Below are 21559 nucleotides of genomic sequence, written 5' to 3'. Positions count from 1 at the left end.
CCCCGACCCCCGGGCCCGGCTCGGCCTTTCCCGGCCCCTCCTCAGCCGTTACGGGCGCGGCTCTTCCCTCCCTGCGAGTCCCTCGCCTTCCTCCTCTTCCTCCTCCCCTTGTGCCCACATGGACCCAAAAACCTTCCTCCTTCTCCTCCTTCTCATTCCTACAGGGAACCCCCAGACCTGCCTTTCCCAACCCTCTTTCTCCTCACCATCCTCCTCCTTCCCTTGAGCTCACCCCAAATCCGCTTCTCCTCCTCTTCTTCCTCCCTTCCTCATCCTCCTGCTCTCAATGATCCCCAGATCAGTCTCCCTCCTTCTCCTCCAAACCACCCCACAATATCCAAAATCACCCCAAGCCACCCCAAACCATCCTAAAGCATCCCAAGGCATCTCAAACATCCTAAATGACAGAGGAAGGCAGGTCTGGGGATTCCCTGGAGGAAGAGGAGGAGGAAGCGGAAAAAGGAAGTGGAGGAGGAGGGGGAGGAAAGCAGATCTGGGGGTCTCACACGAAGAGGAGAAGGGGGTGGGTGAAGAGCAGGGGAGGAGGAGGAGGAAGGCTGGTCTTGGGGTCATTGAGAGCAGGACAAAGAGGAGGGAAGAAAAGGGTGGTGGTGGGGGTTGGGGTCCTTGTGAGCACAAGGTGAGGAAGAGGAGGGTGAGGAAGAGGAGGCTGAGGAATGAAGGTCTGGGGATCCCATGGAGGAAGAGGAAAAGGAGGAGGAGGGTTTTGCGGTCCGTGGGAGCACAAGGGGAGGAAGAGGAGGAGGAGGATAAAGGCTGGTGTTGACAGTCACTGTGAGCATGAGGATGAGGAAGGGAGGAAGAAGAGGAGGATGAAGGGTTTGGGGTCCTTGTGAGCACGAGGGAAGGAGGAGAAGGAGGTTGAGGAAGGCAGGTGTGGGGGAATTCCTGGAGGAATGAGAAGTAGGAGGAGGAGAAGGAGGAAGGTTTTTGGGTCCATGTGGGCACAAGGGGAGGAGGAGGAGGAGGAAGGCGAGGGACTCGCGGGGAGGGAAGAGCCGCGCCCGTAACGGCTGAGGAGGGGCCGGGAAAGGCCGAGCCGGGCCCGGGGGTCGGGGCGTTAAAGAACGGAAAGTTCGGGGAGCGGGAGGCGGGGCCCGGGGCGGGGGTTCGGGGCGTGTCCATGCAAATGAGACAGCACACACCACGCCAAGGGGACTCTGGGAGCGTTCTTTTGGGGGGATCGCGGGGGTTTTGGGGGTCGGGGCGCGCGGGGCGCGGGCGGGAGGTGCGGGATGAGCGCGGCGGGAGCGCGGTTGGGGACGGGGAAGGTCGTGAGGGCCGCGCGGGGGTGTCCGTGAGGTGCGTGAGGGGCGGTGCGGGCCCGGTCGGGGGTGTGTGGGCTGTGGGTTTATCGCTTCTCGGCCTTTTGGCTAAGATCAAGTGTAGTATCTGTTCTTATCAGTTTAATATCTGATACGTCCTCGATGAGAGGACTTTATATTAAACGGATTTTTGGCCGCGGGAGTTGGACCCAGAGCTTGCTCCCTCCGCTCCGCGCATCGTCCCGGTATTGCAGTGCCTCCGGGAACGGTGCACCCCCCTCGGGGGATCTCTTACTTGTCAAAAACAGATTCAAAACATCTAAATTACGGTTGTACCCTATATTTGATAAGTACATGTTTTTCCCAGTTGTGTCCCGGGCCCGCTGAGGTGCTGCTGCCGCTCGGGCCTTACCGCCGCCCCCCCCACTTCCCTCACGCGGCGATGGAAAATGGCGGCACCTTCCCGCACTGATGCTGCGGGTCCTTGGTCGAAAATTTTGCAACTTTTTGCCTAAACTGCGTTTATTTCTGGAAAAGTGTTAAATATTGTTGACATTTAAAGGAAACTGTGAGGAGAGCGTGGTAAAATTTTATTAAGTAAATCTGTGAGGGGAGTGAGGAGCCGCGGGGGGGCGCGCGCGTCTCCGCAGGGAAATACGTCGCTGACGCCCTTTCAGCGCCTCTTTCGCGGCCGCTCCCGATCGAGAACTAAACACATTTGATATATTTGATGTATTTAATATATTTTTTTAACGTTCTCCCGTCACTTTCCCCCAGCCATCCTCCTTCTCCCTCCCTCCCCCCCTTTCGGGGCACCGAAACAAAATGGCGGCGGGCGGGAAACCGGCCGAGGGGAGTTCTGCGCGCCCTGCCGCGACCAATCAGCCCGCGGCTTCCCCACGTCGCCGGGCAGAACCAGATTTTCTGACCAATCAGAAAATCCGATTTTCAAGGCGGGGGGGGGCCGAGGCGACACTCGCGGCGACCGTTGCGCACGTAGGTGGGGCTGGGGGGGGGGGAGCGGGAAGAAGGGGGGGGAAGAAATGGGAACTGCGCAGGCGCAGGAGGGGTTTTCGCGGGGTTTCGGCGGCGCGCGCAGGCTCGCGGCGGGTGTGCGCGTGCGCAGCGTCCGCGCGGCGCGCGCGCGGAGCGGGCGGGAAGGAGGAGGGAGGAGGAGGAAGGAGGAGGAAGGGGGGGCGGCGCAGGCGCAGCTGAGGCGGCGGCGGCGGCGGTGGCGGGACGGGCCCGGCGATCGCTCCGCGCTCCGTCCGCGCCCCCCTCGGGGCCTCTTCCCCCCCCTCCCCTCCTTCACTCCCCTCACAAACAACCGAGCGCCTCGTCCTCCCCCCCTCGAAGCTCCCCGCGGGCTCCGCCTCTTCCTTCCCTCCCTCCCTCTCCCCGTCCCCGCCCCGCGCGGCCTCCCCTGAAGGCCCGGCCCGGCCTCGCGCTCCGGCCTCCGCGCCGCCGCTTCAGCGCGCCCGCGGCTTCCGCTTCCCCCCCTCCCTCCTCCCTCACCCCCTCCCTCCCCTTTTTCCCCCCCCTTTCCCTTCCCCTCACGCCGGACCCGCCATGGACGTGAAGCGGCTGAAGGTGACCGAGCTGCGGGCCGAGCTGGGCCGGCGCGGGCTGGACGCCCGCGGGCTGAAGGTGGAGCTGGCGCAGCGGCTGCAGGAGGCCCTGGACGCCGAGATGTTGGCGGCGGGGCCTGAGGAAGGCGGCGGCGGAGGAGGAGGAGGAGGAGGGGGAGGCCCGGCCGCCGCGCCCGGGGCCTGCGGAGGAGGAGGAGGAGCAGGAGAAGCGGGGCCGGCGGGAGGTCCGGCCGGGCGGCACCACCACGGAGGGGAGGAGGAGGAGGAGGAGGAGGAAGAGGAGGAGGAGGAGGAAGAAGAGGAGGAGGAGGACGAGGAAGCGCTGCTGGCCGACGAGGACGAGGCGGCCGCCGCGGCCCCCGAGGCGGCCCCGGCCCAGTCCGGCCCCCCCGGGGAGGAGGAGGAGGAGGAGGAGGAGGAAGAGGAGGCGGCCCCGGCCGAGCCCGCGGGCCCGGAGCCGCCGCAGCTGCAGCCGCCGCAGGAGGAACCGGCGGCCGAGGCCGAGCCCGGAGCGACCGAGGGAGGAGGAGGAGGAGAAGGAGGCGGCGGCGTGAACGGGGCCGAGCGGCCGCCGGAAGAGGCGCCCAGCGGGGACGAGGCGGCCGCGGCCGAGGCCAAGGAGGAGGGAGCGCAGGCGGGTGAGCGGCGGGGAGACCCCCGGGAGGGACATCCCCAACCCGGGAGGGACCTTATGATCCCCCGGAGGGACCCCCCAGGATCGGGAACGGACCCCCGGGAGGGACATCCCCAACCTGGGAGGGACTTTATGATCCCCCGGAGGGACCAGGATCGAGAATGGAGCCTGGGAGGGATCCCCCTAACCAGGGATGGACCTTACGACCCCCGTAGAGGAGCCCCCGACCCTCGAATGGACCCCCGGGAGGGACCCCTCGATCTGGGAATGGACCCTCCTGGAGGGGACCCCCCCAAGCTGGGATGGACTTTATGACCCCTGGGAGGGAACCCCAGACCCCCCGGAGGGGCCCCCCAGACTGGGGATGGACCCCCCGACCCGGGAGGGACCCCCTGACCCAGGGGAGGGGCTTCAGAAGGGACCCCCCAAAGCAGGGATGGACCCCCAGCAGGGACCTCTCCAACCAGGAATGACCCCCAGACCCCCGGGAGAGACCCCCCCCAACCTGGGGAGGGACCCCCTGACCCAGGAGTGGACCCCGGGGAGGGACCCCCAGACTCCCCAGAAGGGACCTTCTGACCCCCCTAAACCGGAGGGACCCCGCGATCCCTCCCCCATCCCTGGATCCCGGGATTATCCCGGTGTTATCCCACCCTGCCCAACCCAGGGACCCCCCCAGAACACCCCCAGACCCCCTCACCCACCCCCAAATTCCCCTTCACCCCCCACCCCATAAAACCCCCATTTCCCCTCTAAAATCCCAATCCCGGCGCTCCCAAAATTCCCCCGTTCCCGAGTTTTTTTTTGGAGGGGGGGGTCCAGAGTGGGGTCGTTGCCCTTCCCTTCCTCCTCTTCCAAAGATTTTGGGGGGTTTATTCCATCTGGGAAGCCAAAAAAAAAACGGGATTAAAAACCACTTCCTGCTTTCACGGAGCTGGGCTGGGAACAGGGACCGGGATTCCCTTCGGAGATGCTCTTTAAGGGGAGGGAAAAATCGGCATTTTAGGAAAAAGAAGTGGGAAAAAGTTGAGCTCGGAGTCTTTTGGAGTGGGGCAAATGAATGAATTCCAAGTGTTTTGCCCCCGGGGGTTGGGATTGGGAAGTGGGAGCGTCGGGAATGCGACCGGAGCAGGGGGGGGGAGCGAGTTTGGGGGGAAAAATCCCGGGGTTTTGGGGGGAAAATCCGGGATTTGGAGGGGGAAAAGTTGGTGTTTCAGGGTAAAAAAAAAAAAAAAATTCTGGTTTGGGGGCGTTTTTTGGGAAAAGTCCTGGGATTTATGGGGAAATATCCTGGTTTGGGGGTAAAGGAGTCTGGATTTGGGATAAGAAATTCTGGTTTGGAGGGAAAGATCCCGGTTTGGAGAGAAAAAAGAAATCCTGGTTTTGGGAGCAGATCCTGGTTTGGGAGGAAAGTGTTGGTTTCTTTGGGAATAATCCTGATTTTTTTTTTTGGGGGGGGGGGAAATCTGTTTTTTGGGAAAAGCCCTGGGATTTGTGGGGAAATATCTTGGTTTGGGGGGAAAAAAGATGCTGGTTTTTGGGGGGGATATTGTGATTTTGGAGGGAAAAATCCTGGTTTTAGGGAGAAAGATCCTGGATTTGGGGGGAAAAGTTGGTGGTCGGGGGGAAGGAATTCTGGTTTGAGGGAAAGATCCTGTTTTTTTGGGGAGAAATCCTGTTTTTTGGGAAATGTCCTGGAATTTGTAGGGAAATATCCTGGTTTTGGGGGGGGAGAAATCATGATTGTGGAGAGAAAAATCCTGGTTTTTGGGAAAAGGATTTGTGGTGATGGCAGAGCAGGATTTTCTTGGGAATGAAGAGAAACCATCCCCAGAATCTTCCCAAATGATGATTTTTATGGGATAAAATCCTTATTAGCTGAAAAATCTCCATTAAGGGGCTTTGGAAAAGCACAAAACCTTGGATTTCATGGAATTATTTCCGAGTTTCAACGATTTTTTTGGCTTCCTTTCGGTCAAGGAGCCTGAAATTTGGGAAGTTTTGTGGTTTCCTTGAATTTCCTTGTGGGATTTATTCCGGTTTTTTGGCCCAGGTGTCCCAGTTATTCATTAAACCCACGGACATTGATCCCGAGTTTTTCCTCCTCCGGGAAAATCCCGAGGGAATTTCTCATTCCTTGGAGTTTTGAAGAGTTTTGGGGGTTCTTTTTCACCCATTCCCACATTCCAAGTGGGAATTGTTGCTTCCCAGGGTTTAAACCCGGCCCTAAATCCCCTTTCCAGAGGGTTTGGGATGTGTTTGATCCCGAGGGATTTGGATAAATGGGATATTTGGAGCATCGTTTTGGGAAAAAAAAGAGGATAAAAGTTGGGGAAAACCATTAAAATCCGTGGTTTTCATGGAAAACTTTCACTGAAATAATTTTTTAAGGAAAATAACGGGAATTTTATCCAGGGCAATGAGGTATTTGGAGCAGAGTTTTGGGGGAAAAAAAAACGGGATTAAAGTTGGAAAAAACCCTTGAAATCCCTGATTTTTGTGGAATATCTTCATTTAACTCCTTTTTTAAGGAGTTAAACGGAATTTAAATGGGATTAAAGGTGGGAAAAGCCATTAAAATCCAGGATTTTCATGGGCTGTTTCACTTAGTTAATTTTTTAAGGAAACAGTTGGAATTTTCTCCTCCCTAACGGGGCCTTTGGAGCCTCATTTTGGAATTTGGGTGGGATTAAAGCTGGGAAAAGCCACTAAACCCCCTGATTTTCATGGAATGGCCTCATTTAACTTGGTTTTTTAAGGAAACAGTTGGAATTTCATTCAGCCTAATGGGGCATCTGGGGTGTCATCTCCGAAAAAAACGGGACTAAAGTTGGGAAAAGCCTTTGAAATCCCTGATTTCCAGGGAATATCTTCATTTAACTCGTTTTTTAAGGAAACAATTGGAATTTTATCCAGGGTTGCAGGACACTGGGAGTGTTATTTTGCTAAAAAAGTGGATTTAAAGTTGGGAAAAGCCTTGGAAATCCCTGATTTCCATGGACTGTTTCACTTAACTCGTTTTTTAAGGGAGCAGTTGGAATTTCATTCAGGCTCATGGGGCATTTGGGAGGATCATCTTGGAAAAAAAGGGGGATAAAAGTTGGGAAAACCCATTAAAATCCTCGATTCCCGTGGGATGTTTCACTCAGTTCATTTTGTAACGAGTTAAATGGAAACCAAAGCTGGGAAAATCCCAGATTTCCATGGAATATTCCACTTCACTCATTTTTTAAGGAGGCAGCTGGAATTTCTTTCAGCCTGATGGGGCTTCCTGGGAAAAAAACGGGATTAAAGTTGGGGAAAACCAGTAAAATCCCTGATTTGCATGGAATATTTCCCTCATTTTTCCCATTAAAACGGAGGGTTTGGGATGTTTTCCCAGGGGACTGGGAAGGTGATTTCGTGACGAGTCCAATGGAACTGAAACGGGATTAAAGTCTGGAAAAGCCTTTGAAGTCCCCGATTTCCGTGGAATATTTCACCTAATTCATTTCCTAAGGAGTTAAATGGGAACCAAAGCTGGACAAATCCCTGATTTCCATGGAATATTTCACCTAATTCCTTTATTAATGAGTTAAATGGGAACTAGAGGGGGTTAAAGCCGGGATAATCCCTGATTTCCATGGAATATTTCACCTAATTCATTTCCTAAGGAGTTAAATGGGAACCAAAGCTGGATAAATCCCTGATTTCCATGGAATATTTCCCTCCAATCCTTTATTAACGAGTTAAATGGGAACCAAAGCTGGATAAATCCCTGATTTCCATGGAATATTTCACCTAATTCCTTTATTAACAAGTTAAATGGGAACCAAAGCTGGATAAATCCCTGATTTCCATGGAATATTTCACCTAATTCCTTTATTAACGAGTTAAATGGGAACCAAAGCTGGATAAATCCCTGATTTCCATGGAATATTTCACCTAATTCCTTTATTAACGAGTTAAATGGGAACCAAAGCTGGATAAATCCCTGATTTCCGTGGAATATTTCCCTCCAATCCTTTATTAACGAGTTAAATGGGAACCAAAGCTGGATAAATCCCTGATTTCCATGGAATATTTCCCTTTTTGAAGCCCAACCCCTTGGAATTTCCCCCCCCCGGCGGGGCCGTTTCGCCGCTCCCCACATCCATAAAACCCCCGCCCGGCGCCGTTTTTTTTTCCGGATTTTTCCACGTTTTCCCGTTTTTTCCAGGGGTGACAATGGATTTTTTTCTTGGGCTGTGTTTTCCCAGGGGATGAGGAGGACAGATCCCAGGCCACGGGCTCCGAGGCCGAGCGGAGGGGCCTCAAGCGGCAGCGGGACGAGAAGGACGAGCACGGCCGCGCCTACTACGAGTTCCGGGAGGAGGCCTACAATTCCCGGTGAGCCCGGAATTCCCAGCCTTTTCCAGGGATTCCGAGGGACCCCCGGGCACGGGAGAGCCCTGCCCAGGGGGAGGCACCGGGATGGCAGAGCAGGGATTGCTCCGGAGCTCCCTGGAAATGGGGATCCCCCTGGAAGTGGGGGGGGGAAGGGGAACTCCCTCAGAGAGACCTTGGGATACCCCTGGAAGAGCCCCTGGAGCAGCTCCCTGAATCCCTTCCCTAGCTCAGGATATCTCTGGAATGGCCCCTGGAGCTCCCTCAGAGAGACCTTGGGATACCCCTGGAAGAGCCCCTGGAGCAGCTCCCTGAATCCCCCCAAAGTTTGGAATCCCCCTGGAATAGCCCCTGGAGCTCCCTCAGAGCCAGGGAGGCACTTGGAGAAGATCCCTGAATCCCCCTGGAACAGCCCCTGGAGCAGCTCCTTGAATCCCTTCCCTAGCTCAGGATATCTCTGGAATAGCCCCTGGAGCTCCCTCAGAGCCAGGGAGGCACTTGGAGAACATCCCTGAATCCCCCTGGAGCAGCTCCTTGAATCCCTTCCCTAGCTCAGGATATCTCTGGAATAGCCCCTGGAGCTCCCTCGGAGCAGGGAGAGGGACTTGGAGAAGATCCCTGGATCCCCCTGGGATAGCCCCTGGAGCAGCTCCTTGGTTCCCCCCCCCAAATTTGGAATCCTCCTGGAATAGCCTCTGGAGCTCCCTCAGAGCCGGGGAGCCACTTGGAGAAGATCCCTGGATCCCTCCTCTGAGCTTGGGATACCCCTGGAATAGCCCCTGGAACCCCCCCAGAGCTGAGGGATCATCCCAGAGCCCCCAGTTCCCCTGGAGCTGGACCCCCCCAGATCCAGGAATCTCCCTGGATTTGGGGATCCTGTGGGGCCCCTGGGACCAGGAATTTCCCTGGAGCCCCTGGAGATGAGGATCCCTCTGGAGCAGCTCCCTGAATCCCCCCGGAATAGCCCCTGGAACCCCTCAGACCCCAGGGGATCGTCCCAGAGCTCCCCAATTCCTCTGGAGCCGGGAATCCCCCCGGATCCCCCCCAATCCCACCATTCCCATCCCCACAGATCCAAGTCGCCGCCGCCGCCCGAGGAGGAGCCTCGTGAGGGGGAAGAGGACGAGACCCTCGTCATCCTCGACACCTGTACGGGAACGGTTGGGAATTCCGGGAATTCCCGCCAGGATTTGGGGTCTCCTCGGGAAGGGGGGGGGGCTCGAGGTGGTTTTGGGGCCATTTGAGGAGTTTTAGGGGCATTTCTGAGGAATTTGAGGCATTTTAGGGGCGATTTGAGGTGGGCTTGGGGAGGAATTGAAGCATTTTGGGGTCTGTTTAAGGTGGGGTTTGGGACAAATTGAAGCATTTTGAGGTGTATTTAAAGTGGATTTTGGGGTCTATTTAAAGTGGATATTGGGGACAAATTGAAGCATTTTGGGGTCTATTTAAGGTGGGGTTTGGGACGAATTGAAGCACTTGGGGCTCAATTTGAGATGGATTTTGGGACAAATTGAAGCATTTTGGGGTCTATTTAGGGTGGGGTTTGGGGCGGATTGAAGCATTTTGGGGCTCAATTTGAGGTGGATTTTTGGGGCAAATTGAAGCATTTTGGGGTCTATTTACGGCGGGTTTTGGGGACAAATTGAAGCATTTTGGGCTCGATTTGAGGCGGGTTTTTAGGAGGACTTTTGGGATCAGCTCGTGGTGGATTTTGGGGTGAATTCGCCCCGTTTTGGGACGATTGGGGTCATTTTTGTGCCCCCCCCCAGACACGTCGGACCTGCAGTTCCGCGCCAGCCGGGACCGTTACGGGGGGCAGCCGCTGTTCCCAGAGAAATTCCCGGGCCTTTGGGCCGGCGCCCGCAGCACCCACGGGGTCACCAAGGGCAGGGTCTGCTTCGAGGCCAAGGTGGGCCCCGGGCCCCAAACCGGGGGGAAAAGGAGCCTTGGGAAGGGGGAGGAGGGAGGTTGAGCCTGGGATTGGGGCAGGGAGGGGAGCCCTGGGGGGAGTTTGGGGGTTTGGGAGGGGGTTTGGGTGGTTTGGGGGCTGTTTTGGGAGGGTTCGAGGGGGGTTCGGGTGGGTTTAGGGCTGTTTGGGAGGGTTCGAGGGGGGTTCGGGTGGGTTTAGGGCTGTTTGGGAGGGTTTGGGAGTGGTTTGAGTGGGTTTTGGGGAGTTTTGGGTGGGTTTGGGACTGTTTTGGGAGGGTTTGAGGGATGGTTGGGTGGGTTTGTTGCTGTTTTGGGAGGGTTTGGGTGGGTTTGGGGCTGTTTTGGGAGGGTTTGAGGTGGTTTTTGGTGGGTTTAGGGCTGTTTTGGGGGGAGTTGAGGGGGGTTTGGGTGGGTTTGGGGGTGATTTGAGTGGGTTTGAGGGGGGTTGAGGGATTTGGGGTGGGTTGGGGCATGTTCTGGGTGGGTTTAGGGGAGTTTTGGGGCAGTTTGAGGGGGTTCTGGATGTGTTTAGGGGGGATTCTGGGTGGTCTGAACAATTTCAGGCCTTTTGGGGCCACTTTAGGGCCGTTTTGGGCCAGTTTGAGGCCTTTTGGGGCCTTTTTGGGCCACTTTAGGGCCGTTTTGGACCAGTTTGAGGCCTTTTAGGGCCGTTTTGGGGCTTTTTAAGGCCAGTTCCCTCCTTTTTCCCATCCCATTCCCGGCTGATCCCGGTTTTCCTCCCTCAGGTGACGCAGTACCTGCCCCTCAAGGAGGGCAGCCCCGAGGTGCCCCTTTTCCGTGTGGGTTGGTCCGTGGATTTCTCCCACTCCCAGCTGGGTAAAAAAAAAAAACACCAAAACCCTTTTCCATCCCCAAAATCCCCCTGGAATTCCAGGACAGCTCCCCCTTCCATCCCAACGTTCTGCTTTCACGGGCTTTCCTCCCGTTCCAGGGGAGGACGAGTTTTCCTACGGCTACGACGGGCGGGGGCTGAAGGTGGAAAATGGGCAGTTTGAGGAATTCGGGGAGAGCTTCGGGGAGAACGATGTCATCGGCTGCTTCGCGGTGAGGAAAGGGGGGAAATTGGGAAAATCCAAGGAAAAAATGTCCAGAAAGGGGTGGGGAGGGGCCTGGGAAAATTGGGGGGATCTGGAGAAAATTCAAGCGGGAATACGGAAAAATTAGGGGGAAAAAATGGGAATAATTTAGAAAAATGGGGGAAAATATTGGGATAAAAGGGGGGAGGGAATCTGGGGAAAATGAGGAACAATTGGGAAAAATGAGGGGGAATATCTGGAAAAAATAAGGGGAAGGGAGGAGGGAGAGAAATCCAGAAAAAATGGAAACCAATCCGGAAATGTTGGTGGAAAATTAGGGAAAAAATGCAGGGGGGGAAAAACTTAGAAAAATGAGGAGAAATATCTGGAAAAAATCAGGAGCAACTTGAGAAAATGGGGGGGAAAATTCAAGGGGAACATTTCAGAAAAATAGAGGGAGAAATCGTGGGGAAAAAACAGGAACAGTTGGGAAAAGGAGGGAAAACATCTGGAAAAAATAAGAATGGGGGAGAGAAATCCAGAAACATTGGTGGAAAAGTAAGGAAAAACTTGGAGAAAATCAGGGGGAAAAAGGGGGAAAATTCAGGAAAATTAGGAGAAATATCTGGGAAAAAATGTGGAAAAAAATTCAAGGGAAACAATTCAGAAAAATGGAGGGGGGAAATCTTGGAAAAAACAGGAACAATTCAGAAAAGGAGGGGAAACATCTGGAAAAAATAAGTGTGGGGGGCAGATCCAGATAAACTGGTGGGAAATTTGGGGGAGATTGGGGAAAATCAGAGAAAAATAAAATAAGAGAAAAAATTTAGAGAAGTAGTGAGAAACATGTGGAAAAAAAAAGAGGAACGATTTGGAAAAATGGGGAAAATTCAGGGGGAACAATTAAGAAAAATAGAGGGAGAAATCATGGAAAAAAAAGGAACAATTTGGGAAAATGGGGAAAATTCAGGGGGAGCAATTCAGAAAAATAGAGGGAGAAATCATGTTAAAAACAGGAACAATTTGGGAAAATGGGGAAAATTCAAGGGGAGCAATTCAGAAAAACAGAGGGAGAAATCATGGAAAAAAAAAAGGAACAATTCAGAAAAGGAGGGAAAACATCTGGAAAAAGTAAGTGTGGGTGGGAGATCCAGAAAAACTGGCGGGGAAATTTGGGGGAAATTTGGGAAAATGGAGGAAACAACCCAGCAAAGCTGCTCTTGGGGGGGAAATGTTTCCGGGAGCGTGGCAAAAGCGGGAATTTTGGCTCTCCCAGGATTTCGAGGGCTCCGAGGAGGTGGTGGAGCTGTCCTTCTCCAAGAACGGGCAGGGGCTGGGCCCGGCCTTCCGCGTCCCCAAGGATTCGCTGGCGGAGCGGGCGCTGCTGCCCCACGTGCTCTGCAAGGGCTGCGCCGTCGAGCTCAACTTCGGGCAGCGCGAGGAGCCCTTCGGAGCCGTCCCCGAGGGATTCGTCTTCATCCACGCCCTGCCCGCCCAGGAGCGCGTCCGCACCCCCCTGCCCCCCCGCAGCACCGAGGAGTGCGAGGTGAGCGCCGGGAATGGGGCCGGGAATGGCATTGGGAATGCTGAGCGGGCGGCTCCTGGGAATCACCGGCCGCTGATTCCCCCCTGGCGCTCCTGGGAATGGTGGCTCTGGATCCGCTGGGAATGGTGGTTCTGCTTCCTTCTGGAGCAGCTGGGAATGATGGCTCTGGATCCACTGGGAATGGTGGCTCTGCTCTCCCTGGAGCCACTGGGAATGGTGGTTCTGCTCCCTCTGGAACCACTGGGAATGGTGGTTCTGCTCCCTCTGGAGCCACTGGGAATGGTGGCTCTGGAACCACTGGGAATGGTGGTTCTGCTTCCTCTGGAGCTGCTGGGAATCCTGGTTCTGTTCCTTCTGGAGCAGCTGGGAATGGTGGCTCTTGGATCCACTGGGAATGGTGGCTCTGCTCCCTCTGGAACCACTGGGAATGGTGGCTCTGGAACCACTGGGAATGGTGGTTCTGCTTCCTCTGGAGCTGCTGGGAATCCTGGTTCTGTTCCTTCTGGAGCAGCTGGGAATGGTGGCTCTTGGATCCACTGGGAATGGTGGCTCTGCTCCCTCTGGAACCACTGGGAATGGTGGTTCTGCTCCCTCTGGAGCCACTGGGAATGGTGGTTCTGCTTCCTCTGGAGCTCCTGGGAATCCCGGCTCTGTTCCTTTTGGAGCAGCTGGGAATGATGGCTCTGGATCCACTGGGAATGGTGGCTCTGCTCTCCCTGGAGCCACTGGGAATGGTGGCTCTGCTCCCTCTGGAGCCACTGGGAATGCCAGAGCCATTCCCTCCTCTCAGACCTGGAAATCCCGGTGCTGATCCACTGGGAATACTGGCACCACTCCCATCCTTTGGGATCTGCCAGGAGTGGAATTTCAGCACCGCTCCATCTCCCTGGATCCTCTGGATCCCCTGGGAATGCTGTCACCGTTCCCCTCTTCCCACCTCATCCCGCTTTTCCCTCCCCGTATCCAGGTGCTGCTCATGGTGGGGCTGCCGGGCTCCGGGAAGACCCAGTGGGCTCAGAAACATTCCCAGGAAAACCGGGAGAAGCGCTACAACATCCTGGGAACAGAGGCCGTCCTGCACCAGCTGCGGGTGAGCACCGGGAATTCCGGGAATGCCCACGATGGGAGGGGAAGCAGGGATTGGGGGGGGGGGTTGGGGGAGGTTCAGAGGGAATTTGGGGGAGTTTGAGGGAAGTTTAGAGGGGATTTGAGGGGGGAATTGGGAATTTGGGGGAGTTTGAGGGAAGTTTAGAGGGGATTTGAGGAATTCGAGGAGGGAATTGGAAATCTGGGAGTCCCTGAGGGAGGTTAAGGGGGATTTGTGGGAATTGGGGGCAGTTTGGGAGGACTTTGAGGGAGGTTTCGGAGGAGCTTTTTCGGGCGGTTTGAGGGCGCCGAGGCTCCTCCCGCTCATTCCCGCTTTTCCGACGGTTTTCCAGACGAGGGGTCCGGACGTGGAAGAGCTGGATGCCAAGAGCAGAGACCTGCTGACTCAGCAGGCAGCCCAGTGCCTTAGCAAGCTGGTCCAGATCGCTCCCCGCTCCAAGCGGAACTTCATCCTCGACCAGGTATCCCGGGAAATCCTTCCCCCTCCGGGAACTCGGGATCGCCTCCTCCCGGCGCTCCCCATCCCGAATTCCCGCCGTTCTCCCTTGCCAGTGCAACGTGTACAACTCGGGGCAGCGCCGGAAGCTCTTGGCCTTCAAGGGCTTCTCCAGGAAAGTCGTGGTGATCGTCCCGACGGAGGAGGACTGGAAAAAGCGGCTGGAGCTGCGGAAGGAGGCGGAAGGGGAGGACGTTCCCGAGTCGGTGATGCTGGAAATGAAAGGTGGGAACGGGCAGGAAACGAGGGGGGGGGGGGGGGGGGGGAGGAAAACCTGGAGTTCTGCCGTGGTTTTGGGGGACGGGGGTGAAAGGCCGGGGCTGACGGAGGGAACCGTTCCCGTCGTTCCCGCTGCAGCGAATTATTCCCTGCCGGAAAAGAACGATTACCTGGATGAGGTGGTGTACGGGGAGCTGGGCAAGGAGGAGGCGCAGCCCTTGGTGTCCCGGTACAAGGAGGAGGCCCGGAAGCTGCTCCCGCCCTCCGAGAAACGGGCCAACCGGCGCAACAACCGCAACAAGCGCAACCGGCAGAACCGCAACCGCGGCCAGGGATACGGTGAGGGGGGACAGGGAGAATGGGATAACGGGATAATGGGATACAGGGATACGGTGAGGGGGGGAACGGGATAACGGGATACAGGGATACGGTGAGGGGGGACAGGGAGAATGGGATAACAGGATAATGGGATACAGGGATACGGTGAGGGGGGAAACGGGATAATGGGATACAGGGATACGGTGAGGGGGGGAACGGGATAACGGGATACAGGGATACGGTGAGGGGGGACAGGGAGAATGGGATAACAGGATAATGGGATACAGGGATACGGTGAGGGGGGAAACGGGATAATGGGATACAGGGATACGGTGAGGGGGGGCAGGGAGAATGGGATACAGGGATACGGTGAGGGGGGAAACGGGATAATGGGATACAGGGATACGGTGAGGGGGGAAACGGGATAATGGGATACAGGGATACGGTGAGGGGGGACAGGGAGAATGGGATAATGGGATACAGGGATACGGTGAGGGGGGAAAACGGGAGAATGGGATAACGGGATACAGTGGGGGGATACAGGGATACGGTGAGGGGGGAAACGGGATAATGGGATACAGGGATATGGTGAGGGGGGAAACGGGATAATGGGATACAGGGATATGGTGAGGGGGGACAGGGAGAATGGGATAACGGGATACGGTGAGGGGGGATACAGGGATAACGGGATACAGGGATACAGTGAGGGGGGACAGGGAGAATGGGATACAGCGATACGGTGGGGGGATACAGGGATAACGGGATACAGGGATACGGTGAGGGGGGAAACGGGAGAATGGGATAATGGGATACAGTGGGGGGATACAGGGATAACGGGATACAGGGAGGGGGTACAGGGATATGGGGATAATGGGATACAGGGATACGGGGAGGGGGTACAGGGATATGGGGATAACGGGATACAGGGATACGGGGAGGGGAAAAATGGGATAATGGGATACAGGGAGGGGAAACAGGATACAGGGATATGGTGAGGGGAAAAAAACCAGGATAATGGGATACGGGGAGGGAAAACGGGATACAGGAATACGGGGAGGGCATACAGGGATGGGGGGATATGGGGATACAGGGAGGGAAAACGGGATACAGGAATATGGGGAGGGCATACAGGGATGGGGGGATATGGGGATACAGGGAGGGAAAAACGGGATATGGGGATGCGGTGAAGGGAGAATGGGATACAGGGATCCGAGGATATGGGGAGGGAAAACGGGATACAGGAATACGGGGAGGGGCTGGATAGGGGGATCCCAGGACACAAGGAGGGGCAGGATGGGGGGATCCGGGGCCATGGGGAGGGCCCGGGGGTTCGGGGCTTCCCAAATCCCGGCTCTGATCCGGCTGCTCCCGTTCTTTCCCGGCAGTCGGGGGCCAGCGCCGGGGCTACGACAACCGCGTGTACGGGCAGCAGCAGTACTGGGGGCAGCCCGGCAACCGCGGGGTGAGCACCCAGGCCCGCAAATTCCTGCTTCCCCAACACTTCCTGACCCATTCCTGCTTCCCCACCCATTCCTGACCCATTCCTGCCCCATTCCTGCTTCCCCAACACTTCCTGACCCGCTCCTGACCCATTCCTGCTTCCCCACCCATTCCTGACCCATTCCTCCTCCATTCCTGCTTCCCCACCCATTCCTGCTTCCCCACCCATTCCTGACCTATTCCTGCCCCATTCCTGCTTCCTGCCCCATTCCTGGCCCATTTCTGCCCCATTCTTGCTTCCTACCCCATTCCTGCCCCATTCCTGCTCCCCAAACAATTCCTGCCCCATTCCTGCCCCCTTCCTGCTTCCTGCCCCATTCCTGCCCCATTCCTGCTCCCCAAACAATTCCTGCCCCGTTCCTGCCCCATTCCTGCCCCATTCCTGCTCCCCAAACAATTCCTACCCCGTTCCTGCCCCGTTCCTGCCCCATTCCTGCTCCCCAAACAATTCCTGTTTCCCACTTCCTGCCTCCTTCCCTCCTGCTTCCCACCCACCTCCCTCCTTGTTCCTGCCCCCTCCCCTTCCCAAACCTTCCCTTCCTTCTCTCTGAACTGCTCCCTGCTGACGTCAGTCGGTTCATACTGGTGTGAACTGGTCTGTACTGGTCCATACTGGTCCCTACTGGTCCTTACTGGTCCGTGCCCCCCCAGGGGTACCGGAACTTCTACGACCGTTACCGGGGTTACGACGATCGGTTCTACGGCCGCGACTACAACTACGACAGATACCGGGACTACTACCGGCAGTACAACCGCGAGGTAACCGGGAATGCTGGGAATGCTGGGAATGCTGGGAATGCTGGGAATGGGGGGCACTACCGGCAGTACAACCGCGAGGTAACTGGGAATACCGGGAATGCTGGGAATGCTGGGAATGCTGGGAATGGGGGGCACTACCGGCCGTACAACCGCGAGGTAACCGGGAATGCTGGGAATACTGGGAATGCTGGGAATGGGGGGCACTACCGGCAGTACAACCGCGAGGTAACCGGGAACACCGGGAATGCTGGGAATGCTGGGAATGCTGGGAATGGGGGGTACTACCGGCAGTACAACCGCGAGGTAACCGGGAACACCGGGAATGCTGGGAATGCTGGGAATGGGGGGCACTACCGGCAGTACAACCGCGAGGTAACTGGGAATGCTGGGAATATTGGGAATACTGGGAATATTGGGAATACTGGGAATATTGGGAATGAGGGGCAGTACCGGCAGTACAACCACGAGGTAACTGGGAATACTGGGAATATTGGGAATACTGGGAATTCTGGGAATGGGGGGCACTACCGGCAGTACAACCGCGAGGTAACTGGGAATGCTGGGAATACTGGGAATGCTGGGAATGGGGGGCACTACCGGCAGTACAACCGCGAGGTAACCGGGAACACCGGGAATGCTGGGAATGCTGGGAATGCTGGGAATGGGGGGCACTACCGGCAGTACAACCGCGAGGTAACCGGGAACACCGGGAATGCTGGGAATGCTGGGAATGGGGGGCACTACCGGCAGTACAACCGCGAGGTAACCGGGAATGCTGGGAATACTGGGAATATTGGGAATACTGGGAATATTGGGAATGAGGGGCAGTACCGGCAGTACAACCACGAGGTAACCGGGAATGCTGGGAACACTGGGAATACTGGGAATGAGAGGCAGTACTGGCAGTACAACCGCGAGGTAACCGGGAATGCTGGGAATATTGGGAATACTGGGTATATTGGGAATACTGGGAATATTGGGAATACTGGGAATGAGAGGCAGTACTGGCAGTACAACCGCGAGGTAACCGGGAACACCGGGAATGGGGTACAGGGCTCACATTCCAGAGTGTTCCCACTGGGAACCTGGGATGGAAACAGGACAGGGAGGGGGCGGGGGCTCCGTGGCAGGTCCCAGTAGGTCCCAGTTTAACCAGTACCCCCCTGTCTCTCCCCTCCCAGTGGCAGAACTACTACCAGGACAGAGACCGGTACTACAGGAACTACTACGGCTACCAGGGGTACCGGTGAACCCCGGCCCGCGGGCGGCACTTCCCAAACACTTCCGAGGAAATCCGGGAACGGGGAGGGGAGGGCGGGGGAGGGACCTGGGAACCGCGGGGGGAGCTGTGGGGTTGGGGAGGGAGGGGCAGGAAAAAAAAAAAATCCTGGGAATTGAGGGCGGGAGGGGGAAGAGAGAGAGAGAGAGAGAGAGAGAGGGGGGGGGGGAGGGGGGAAAATGGGAACCAAAAAAAAAAAAAAAGAAAAAAAAACAAAAACAAGCAAACAAACAAACAAACAAAAAAAAAAAAAAACCAAAAAAGAAAAAAAAAGAAAAAAAAAGAACGAAAACTGTAAATTTTTCCCTTTTTTTTTTTTTTTTTTTAAAGTTTGTTGAGAAAGAACTTTGTTGTAATTGTGTAAAAAAAAAAAATAACGAAAAAAAACCCCCCCTCAACCCCCCCCCCCCCCCACGGGAAAATTCCCACCTTTCAGCGGCGGGGGAGGGGGGGGAAGGGAGGGGGTTTCCCGAAATTCCCAGCCCCTCCCATGCAGTGGGGGAGGGGCGGGAAGAGCCGGATTTGGGGGGAAAAAAGGGGGGAAAAAAAAGGGCAAAAATAACCTGAATTTTCCTCTGATTTTTTTTTTTTCCTTCCAGGTGAAGTTTTTTTTTGGGGGGGTGGGGGGGGGGAGGAAATGGAAGGGAGGGGAGATTTTGGGATGAAAAGAGGGAAATGGAGCAGGAAATTCCCCCCAACCCCCCCTTCCCCGGTTTTTCCTTCCCCTCCCCCTCCCGTCATTAAATTTCCCTGGAAAAGTTGGAATCGTTTTTTGGGGGGATTTTTGAAGGATTTGGAGGAGTTTTGGGGGGGCTTGGAGGGAAAGGGGAGGTTGAGCCCTTCCCAGGGGGGTCTTAATTAATGGGGGCTGTTAATTAGTGTTAATGAGGGACCCTTTGTTAATTAATGAAAGGGCCCTTAAATTAGTGTTAATGGGGGGCCCTTTGGTAATTAATGGGGACCCTTAATTAGTGTTAATAGGGGCCCTCCATTAATTAATGGGGGGCTTTAATTAGTATTAATGGGGGGACCCTCATTAATTAATTAACTGGAATGCCTTTGTTAATTAATGGGGACCTTTAATTAGTGTTAATAAGGACCCTTCATTAATTACTGGGGGGCTTTCATTAGTGTTAATAAGGGACCTTTCATTAATGGGGCTCTTCATTAATTAAGGTCCTTTGTTAGTGTTAATGAGGGGCCCTTCAGTAATTAATGGGGTCGGTTAATTAGGAACTCCATTAACTAATGAGGGGGTCTTCATTAACATTAATTAGGAGCCCTTCATTAATAGTTCATTAGCATTAATGGAGTCCCCTAATGGGGTTCCATCATTAGAAAGGGGCCCCTAATTAGTGTTAATGAGGGACTGCTCGTTAACTGGGGCTCTTCATTAATGGGGGTCCCTTCATTAATTAATGGCCTTTCATTAACGGGGGCCCTTAATTAATGGGGCTCTTCATTAATGGGGACCTTCATTAATGGGACCATTAATTAATAGGACCCTTTCATTAATTGGGGTTCTTAATTAACAAAGTTCTTCATTAATTGGAGCCCCTCATTAATGGGACTCTTCGTTAACGGGACCTTTTGGGATTTTCCTGCTTTAATTTGGGGGATTTCGGGGCATTTTGGGGGGGATTTGGGGGTTTTTTTGAATTTTGGGGGTTTTTGGGGAATTTGGGGGAGTTTTGGGGGGTTATTTTTGGGAATGTTGGGAGGGGTTTGGGCTCTTTTGGGGGAGCTCTTTGAGGGGAATATTGGGGGGATTGGGGATTATTTTTTTGTGGGAAAGTGTTTTTTTTGGGATTTTTCGGTGGGTTTTTGGGGTTTGTTTTTTGGAGGAATCGGGGAATTTTGGGGGGGAGTTTGAGGCTTGTTTTGAGGGAGTTTGGGACTTTTTGGGGCAGATATTTCGGGCTTTGGGTTTTTTTGGGAGGGAAGCTTCAGCTATTTGATTTTTGGGGGATGGTTATTTGGGTTTTTTTCCCCCTTTGGGGATTTTGTTTTTTCTTCAGCGTCATTTTTGTTTCTTTTGTGGTTTTTTTTTTCTTGTTTGTTTGTTTGTTCGTTTCTTTGGAATTTTGGGATTTTTTGTGTCCTCCCCCTCCTCTCCCACCCCCCTCTTTTTCCAACCCCCCAGTGCGAGAAACCCCCCCCTAAAATCCCCCAAATTCGGGGGGTTTTGGTCGGGGGGGGGAAGAGGGAGGGGGGAGGGGGCGGCGCCGCCACAGCTTTTGGAGCTTTTTCGGGTCCTTTTTAAATAAAACAAAAACGACCAAAAAAAAAAAAAAAAAAAAAAAGAGATAATGGAAAAAAAAGCAAAAAAGCGACAAAAAAAAATCTCCATTTTTTTCTGTTTCTGGGGATAAATCACAGCATCCCCCCCCCCCCAAATTCCCCTCCAAACCCCCCCCCCCCCCAGATCCCCCCTCCCGGGCCGTTTTTCAGCACATTTCTCCTCTTTTTGGTGGTGTTTCTTCAGTTTTTTGGGGGCAAGAATGACTAAAAAAAAGCCCTTTTTGACGCCGCTGCCCCCGTGGGGGGCGGGGGGGCCCCGCGGCCTCTCCCCCCCCCGGCTCATCCGTGTCCGTTGTAGTTGCGGCCGCTGGGGGTGGGGGGTGACCTTAAACCTGCCCCTTAAACCTGCCCCTCAAATCTGCCCCTTAAACCTGCCCCTGAGCCTGACCTGCCCCCCTGTGCCCCCCCCCGCCCCACCCCCGCCCGGCCGTGTAGGCGGTTTTGTCCGTTTTTAGAATAAAGAACCATTCGCTTGAGTCCAGGGGAGGCTCGGTCTGTGTGTTCTGGGGGCTTAAACCTGGATTAGGGGCTGGCTGTGGGGCTTAAAGTGGCTCCTGGGGCTGGGTTACGGCGTGTAAACCCGGGTTTCGGGGGTTAAAGCTGGAACTGGGACCGGTTGGGGGGCTTAAACCCAGGTTTGGGGCTGGTTCGAGGGGCTTAAACCTGGTTATGTGACTTAAACTGGGTTCTGGAGCTGGTTCTAGGACATAAACCTGGGTCCAGGGCTGGTTTGAGGGGCTTAAACCTGGGCTTGGGGTGGGGGTGGTTGGCGTGGTTTCAAGGATGTGGAGCTGGGCTTAATTGAGGGGCTTGGGCTGGGTTTGGAGGGGCTGGTTTCAGGGGCCTGGGCTTAGGCCTGGGCCTGGTTATGGAGCCTGGGCCCGGTTTAAGGGCTTGGCCTGACTGGTGGGCTGGAGCTGGGCTGGGACTGGGGGTCTTAGGCCTGGCTTAAGGAGTGGGGATCGCCCTGTTTGTGGGGTCCCAGGCCTGGACCTGGTTAGGGGAGGGAAAAACTGAGCCTATTTGAGGGGCCTGGGCCTGTTCGTGGAGCCTCAACCCGAATTAATTAACACAACAAAACAAGATAATCCAACATTTATTTAACTATTAATTAAATTACTTTAATTAAAGTCTGCGCAGCCAGGGCCTGGTCGGAGCGCTGAGGCCTGGTCGCGGTTGCCATGACAACAAGGG

General features: G+C 55.2%; 1 protein-coding gene, 1 long non-coding RNA gene and 1 other non-coding gene across 3 annotated transcripts; all 3 read left to right on the top strand.

Annotated features, from left to right (window-relative positions):
* The first annotated feature begins 1374 nt into the window (after window positions 1-1374).
* On the top strand, window positions 1375-1565 carry LOC127465599 (U2 spliceosomal RNA). Its single transcript, XR_007902289.1, has one exon. It is a non-coding gene; the product is annotated as a U2 spliceosomal RNA (small nuclear RNA).
* A 954-nt stretch (window positions 1566-2519) lies between these two features.
* LOC127465589 (heterogeneous nuclear ribonucleoprotein U-like protein 2) lies at window positions 2520-18118 on the top strand. Its single transcript, XM_051776096.1, has 14 exons — window positions 2520-3513; window positions 7748-7877; window positions 8947-9023; window positions 9644-9783; window positions 10550-10640; window positions 10756-10868; window positions 12117-12386; window positions 13354-13476; window positions 13826-13954; window positions 14046-14214; window positions 14347-14547; window positions 15912-15988; window positions 16678-16785; window positions 17967-18118. Exons 1-14 carry the CDS (start codon window positions 2856-2858, stop codon window positions 18033-18035), a joined length of 2355 nt encoding a protein of 784 aa, XP_051632056.1. The 5' UTR covers window positions 2520-2855; the 3' UTR covers window positions 18036-18118.
* On the top strand, window positions 9262-9635 carry LOC127465595 (uncharacterized). Its single transcript, XR_007902286.1, has 3 exons — window positions 9262-9324; window positions 9368-9410; window positions 9455-9635. It is a non-coding gene; the product is annotated as an uncharacterized LOC127465595 (long non-coding RNA).
* Window positions 18119-21559: the final 3441 nt, after the last annotated feature.

Source organism: Manacus candei, unplaced genomic scaffold (assembly GCF_025592945.1).
Source record: "Manacus candei isolate 608988 ecotype Guabito, Panama unplaced genomic scaffold, ASM2559294v1 h1tg000439l, whole genome shotgun sequence".
Lineage (NCBI taxonomy): Eukaryota > Metazoa > Chordata > Aves > Passeriformes > Pipridae > Manacus > Manacus candei.
This window is presented reverse-complemented; position numbering and strand designations above follow the sequence as displayed.

Bases quoted from the DNA above. Each gene is read 5' to 3' on its own strand.
- LOC127465589 (XM_051776096.1), top strand. From the start codon at position 2,856: ATGGACGTGAAGCGGCTGAAGGTGACCGAGCTGCGGGCCGAGCTGGGC. The intron at 7,878-8,946 runs GTGAGCCCGGAA...CCATCCCCACAG, and splicing joins GAGGAGGCCTACAATTCCCG to ATCCAAGTCGCCGCCGCCGC. The intron at 13,955-14,045 runs GTATCCCGGGAA...CTCCCTTGCCAG, and splicing joins GGAACTTCATCCTCGACCAG to TGCAACGTGTACAACTCGGG.